This window comes from Stegastes partitus, unplaced genomic scaffold, assembly GCF_000690725.1.
Source record: "Stegastes partitus isolate 25-593 unplaced genomic scaffold, Stegastes_partitus-1.0.2 Scaffold657, whole genome shotgun sequence".
Taxonomy (NCBI): Eukaryota; Metazoa; Chordata; class Actinopteri; family Pomacentridae; genus Stegastes; species Stegastes partitus.
In genome coordinates, this window is record NW_007578388.1 from 182,823 (window position 1) to 188,752 (window position 5,930).

Consider the following 5,930-nt stretch of genomic DNA (forward strand, 5'->3'; position numbering starts at 1 on the left):
ATCAGGCTGGAATGAAGGTTCTAGACTGGTCTCCCCAAAGTCCTGACTGAAACCATCAAGAACCTGTGGACTGATGAAGAAACAAGCCTGAGTCAGAACGACTACAAGTTTAGTTGAACTGCAGCGATTCTGTCCAGAGGAGTCAAAGATGAACCAGAAGCTGGTGGACGGAAACCAGAAGAACCCGACTGAGAAGGACACGGACGTTTAACCAAATGTTGAGATTACTGTTTGTATATTTTTGACCCAGCAGATTTTTTTCATGTTTCCAGAAAACCTTTAACTAGTCTATGAAAGAACTAAAATGCAGGATTGTTTTCTTGTGACAAAGATTCATGTTTCAGTGATTCCAACAAAGACAGTCAGAAGCTGCAAGAATCACTGGGAACTGAACATCTGCTCATCTCGTCTCTGTAACTCTTTTGTTATTTGAACCATCTAAAGATCAAATATTTGGGCGTTTGGATCAACGAGAAACTCACTTTTACTCTTTTCATTTAACACTGGTTCTTTGTAGTTGCGCTGTTACAGAAGTCTCAGCTGCAGAACATCCTTCTGACTGCAGTGAACACGATGCTTCAGTTCACGTTACAGTAGAAGACAAAATGCCAGAGACCTCAGTGGTGGCAAACACTCGCCATAAATAATGCACGATGATCTGCGCTCCCAGAAATAACCCAGAGATGACGTTTAAAAGCCTCCTAGAAAAGGCAGAAAGTATTTTGTAGACGCAGTGTAGCCCTGCAGTGTCTCCTGAGTGACTCTGTCCAACCTTCCAGATGGGAGGGACGCCCTTTGGAGGTCTGGGAGCTCCCAACATGGAGCAGATGGCCGCCATGGGAATGCCAGGACCCAACATGAACCCCCAGGTGAGGGTCGGTCGCCTCCGCAGTTACATAATGTCAGAAAAGCATATTTTCAACATGAATGGTGGTGACATCCTCCTGTTGTTTCCTCTCCAGGCTCTTTCTGCAGATTTCCTGAAGCTCATGCAGTCGATGGACCCCAAGTAAGAAACTCCACACAGTCTCTGGCAGGTCACACAGCTCAGTGTCTTCTGGAGAAACGTCTAACTGATCGATGCTGCTTGCAGATTGAACCCGTTAGCGGCTGGACTGAACCTGAATCCGGGGCTGAAGACCGACGCCTCCAACAAGGAGATCGAAGAGGCCATGAAGAGAGTCCGAGAGGCTCAATCTCTTATTTCTGCAGCCATCGAACCTGGAAGTGAGTGTTTGTTGACGCGCAGGTCACAGATTGACCTGTAGAATCAATTTATAGCACATTATAGGTGGTTAAACCTACTGTTTATGATCCGTGTGTGTGCTGGAGGTCAGCTCAGCGATCTGTGGAGCTTCTGTTCCATCCTCAGAGTTTCCTGCCCGGTAAATGTACAACTTTGTCTTTACTTTCACAGATAAGAAAGACGACAAGCGCAAACATTCCCGCTCCCGTTCACGGTCACGACGCCGGCGCTCCAGATCTCGCTCCAGACACAGGTGAAGAAATAAAGAAGATTCATACGACTTGTTTAACCGGCAGCTTAAAGACAAAAACATCCTTGTCATAAAACTGCTATAAACATATTTTACACTTAGATGTTTCAATCAGTCCTGATCATAGCTAACAAACATTGATTCATTCTCTTGATTTTAATCTTTGAACTCTAGTTTGTTTACTCAAAGTCAAAATATGCAAAAAGTAGATTTCTGCATACAGTAAAGGCTACATTTGTTTCATTGATTGTCAGTGTGAGTTTACACTTTATTATATTTTGTGCCGTCACATTTAAAAAGAAAAAAAAAAGACAAAAGTAGGTTTTTTTGTCATCAGATTTTTTTTAACCAACATCAACTATGATCATATATATTCATTAATTTAAGAAAAAGAAAACAAACATTTATGTTGTTTCCAGAGCACCACTGGTGTATTCATGAGAAAACATTTAAGAATGATTTATTCTAAATAAACTCAATGCTGAGAGGATTCTGGTGTTGGTGTTAAGAACCTTAACCAGGATCTTAAGGACAAAAATACCAGGGTCAGAAAATGTCATATTGTTTGATTGTTTACTCTGTTGTTGTTTTTATGCAAAAACACGAAACAGTTCTTCATGTGATGAAATTGAAATATGTTTAATGAGCCCAGAGTGAGATGTGTTCGTGGTCAACACTGATTCTGATGCATTTATTTATTAAGCAGGTGGATTCTATAGAAACACTGAGAACCTTCAGGACAAAACCTGCTCTAAAAATATAACATAATAATGTTATTTATTTTTAAACTTTAATAGAGTTAGTTATGATCAAGACTGGGGGAAAATCTAGTAAATATTTACAGATTTTTAGGCCTTTAAACTTTAAAATGTCAGATTGTTTATGTAAGAAAACAAATCAACCAAAAAAATCTATTTTCTTTTTAATAAAAGCCTTTTTTTGGGGGGTGTTTAGCACCAACGTTGACTCTGATGTGTTATTATTGTTGTTTAAGTTTTTATTTCCAATCTGACGGCACACTTTAAGGGAACAAACTACGAGTTAACAATCAGAACATAATGTGTTTAATTGATCCTGTACTGAAATGTGGCTCTTGTCGATCGGAGCAGACGTTCGAAGAGCAGATCTCGGCGTCGCTCTCACTCGAGGAGTCGGAGGAGGTCCAAGAGCCCACGGAGGAGGAGGTCTCACTCCAGAGACAGAAGCCGTCGCAGCAGATCCAGGTGAGGACACCTGAACACCTGCTCAGGTGTGTTCATTCACGCTCTGTTTCTGCCGCTGACTCGGGTGTTTCTTGTGTCCTGAACAGGGACCGCAGGAAGGAGGAGAAGTCCAAGAAACGGTCCAAGACGCCTCCTAAAAGCTACAGCAGCGCCCGGAGGTCTCGAAGCATCAGTCGGTGAGCAGTCTGGATACAAAACTGTTAGAGCTGCAAGATATTAGAAAACACTGAGTGCTTCTGGGATTATTCATCCAAAAGATGCAAAACTGTCAGCAGACGACTTGAATAATTCTATCTGGACATAATGAACGATCCTGGAGGGATTGTGCAGGAGAGAAGATCTGCATTGAAGTCAAAAAATAATTAGAAAAATGGCTTCACTGATGGTTTAACAGTCCTGATTCAAACACTGTGGATCAGTGTGAAGTTTAGTTTCTGGATAAATCGATGAGAAATGTCAGAAAATGGTGAAAGTATCCATCAAATGTCTTGTTTGGTCCAAAGACGTTCAATTTACTGTCATAAAGGAGGAAAGAAACCAGAAAACATTCACTGAAGCAGCTGAAATCACACAACTTAGACTGAGTTTTCTTTAAAAATCACTCAAACCCATGAATCAGAAAAACTGGTTTTGGTCGACATCAAAATATATAAAATACAGTTGATTTCTTTTTGCAACCAAATTTTTCGTCATCAGTGTTTTTCTTCTCTGTTCATGTCGCTGCTCATGTGGAGCTGCAGGTCGACCAACTGTCTGATCCAATGTTAGCTTCTGGAGCTCAATGATGGAAAACTTTAGCTGCAGATCAAACTGTAGTCTGATGAGTTGGAGCTCAATCTTTCATCCTGACTGAATATCTTGCAGCCCTAAAGACGATGATGTTGAAAGACGAGCACACAGTCGATTCTGACGTTGGTTCATCAGCGGGTCGGTTCAGCGTCTATAACAAGCGTCGTTTGTGTTTCAGGAGGCACCGGCGGAGTCGCTCTGCTTCTCGCTCTCCCCGGAGGAGGCTGTCCAGGTCTCCGTCGCCCAGACGGTCCGTTCACCAGCTCAGCGCTCAATCTGGAACGTCGCGCTCGTTGTTTAGGCGCCAGCAGCTGACTGTCTCTTGTGTTTCCAGCCACAAGAAGGAGAAGAAGAAGGACAAGGAGCGCGAGAAGGAGCGCGAGCGAGACCGGAGGGAGGACCGCGACCGCAGCCGAGACGAGCGAGAACGTTCCACCAGCAAGAAGAAGAAGAGCAAAGACAAAGAACGTGAGCGAGAGCGGAAGTCTGACAGCGAGAAGGGGGACGTGAAGGTTAGCCAGGTAAGCTACAGACGACTTCCTCCTACAGTAACACCACTCAGACTCTACAGGGTGAAGTTACCCGAATGATTTAAAGATTAAAACCTGACAGCAAATTACAAAAACACAACTGATTCTAATCATACAAGACAATAATATAAACGACCTGAACATAGTGAACATGAAGGATTACATTTCTGCTCCAATTATTATTTGTTTTAGGGGTTCAAGTTTTATTTTATAATAAGGATTAAAAGAATATAAATATAAAATGTCATTTTACTTGACAGTAACAAATATTAAGATGTAAAACCCAACTGAACCGTACAAACAACATCTACAAACTCATCTTAAATACGACTTTAAATGACGATAATAAATATTGGGATTAAAACCGTACAAAGAAAATCATAAAATCAGACTTTAAATATAAAGAACTGAAACCTGACATAAAATAAATATTGTAGTAAAGTATTATTTTATAAATATTAAGGTTTAAAACCTTTACAAAATATAAAGTCCTACTTTATAAATAATAAAACTGTACGCAAATATTTTAAAATCCAAATAAACCTAAACAAAAATTCAATAAAATCCAGATTTACCTGATTACAATAAATTAAACATTTAAAATCCTCTCAATCACACAGTTTTGTTTTAATTCTGTTGTAAGAAACATTTATTTGTAATTTCTTTTATTTCTTAATATTGTTTATTATAAATGTAGCCGACTGTAATAAATATTACGGATTCAAACTGGAATAATTTAGAACTAAAGTTAAGAATCCACAGAAACATCCGTCCACTGTCAACAGCTTTTGGTTTTATTTCTGTTATTCTGTTTTATGTTGCTGTAGAGCAGAGACATTCTCTAGATGTTCTCTAGACGTTCTGAGTCAGAGTTCATGTTCAGGTGCTAATCAAGCGGCTGTGATGTGTTCAGGTGACCCGTGACTACGACGAGGAGGAGCAGGGCTACGACAGCGAGAAGGAAGGCGAGGAGGACGACGACGAGAGGAAGAGCGACTCGGACTCGGCGTCGTCTCCCAAAGGCCAGGAGGACCTGGAGCGAGCCGAGGTCCAGAACCCCAAAAAGTCCAAACTGAACGGAGACGACCACCATCAGGAAGACATGGAGATGAGCGACTGAGTTTCCCCCCACTGTCCTTTTTATATTTTTAATATCGGCCACAACGTGTCTGTGCCTGATCACGCAGCAGGTCTTTGTCTTAACTGTAGAAGGATGTAGGAGGAACACTTTTGTAAAGACACGAACATGAATAACCTGGTTTTAAACGGTCATCGCTGTACTTTTTTAAGGTCTTTCTTTCTGTTGCCTTTGGTTCAGACTCGGTCTCCCTGACGGTTGAAGAGTTTCTGTGGTCAGGACTCTCTCCTCACGCTGCACCGGGTTCACTCTGAGTTCTGCTTTAACTGTGACGCACCCAGTCGTGTTTCATCCGCCGACCTTCCTCTTTCCAAACCTTTCTAAGTGTAAATTGTAGATTGAAATGTGTCGTTGCAATGAATACGTTGTCTGCAATAGGTTTTCCAAAGGAAACAAATAAAATTGGGTTAAAATGTCGACGTGTTGTCACTGACGAGCATATCACAGTTCTGCATGTTGTGGATTAATTTCACTTCCTGAACATGTTGTACATCTAGACACTACACAGATAACTATAGAACCTGAACCAGAAGTCCAGCTGCTCTCTGTGAAGCTCCAAGGATCCAGTTTGAGGTTTAGTTCTGCTGGAGGGTCGACTTCACCCTGTGGAGGCTGAAGGTAACTCTGTCCGGTACACGTCTGAAAGTGAACTGGCAAATCTAAACCAGCTGCGTAAGTGATGGTGTGTAGACCCTCCAGCTTGCCGTGCTGAAATAAGTTTTCAACACTTGAGGATAAAAAAAATAATTAAAGC

At 41.4% G+C, this 5,930-nt stretch overlaps 1 protein-coding gene across 3 annotated transcripts in view; it reads left to right on the forward strand.

The window, feature by feature from the left end:
- LOC103363396 (serine/arginine-rich splicing factor 11-like) overlaps window positions 1-5,593 on the forward strand; it is a 12,401-nt gene extending 6,808 nt beyond the window's left edge. For 2 of the 3 annotated variants that reach the window (XM_008290149.1, XM_008290151.1), the window contains 9 exons: window positions 780-869; window positions 963-1,009; window positions 1,094-1,227; window positions 1,418-1,499; window positions 2,606-2,719; window positions 2,806-2,895; window positions 3,687-3,758; window positions 3,843-4,029; window positions 4,952-5,593. In XM_008290149.1, coding sequence (XP_008288371.1) covers window positions 780-869; window positions 963-1,009; window positions 1,094-1,227; window positions 1,418-1,499; window positions 2,606-2,719; window positions 2,806-2,895; window positions 3,687-3,758; window positions 3,843-4,029; window positions 4,952-5,158 — 1,023 coding nt within the window. In that variant the 3' untranslated portion in view covers window positions 5,159-5,593. The remainder of the gene's footprint in view (window positions 1-779; window positions 870-962; window positions 1,010-1,093; window positions 1,228-1,417; window positions 1,500-2,605; window positions 2,720-2,805; window positions 2,896-3,686; window positions 3,759-3,842; window positions 4,030-4,951) is intronic. The other variant, XM_008290150.1, reaches the window with a different exon arrangement.
- The last annotated feature ends 337 nt before the right edge of the window (window positions 5,594-5,930 follow it).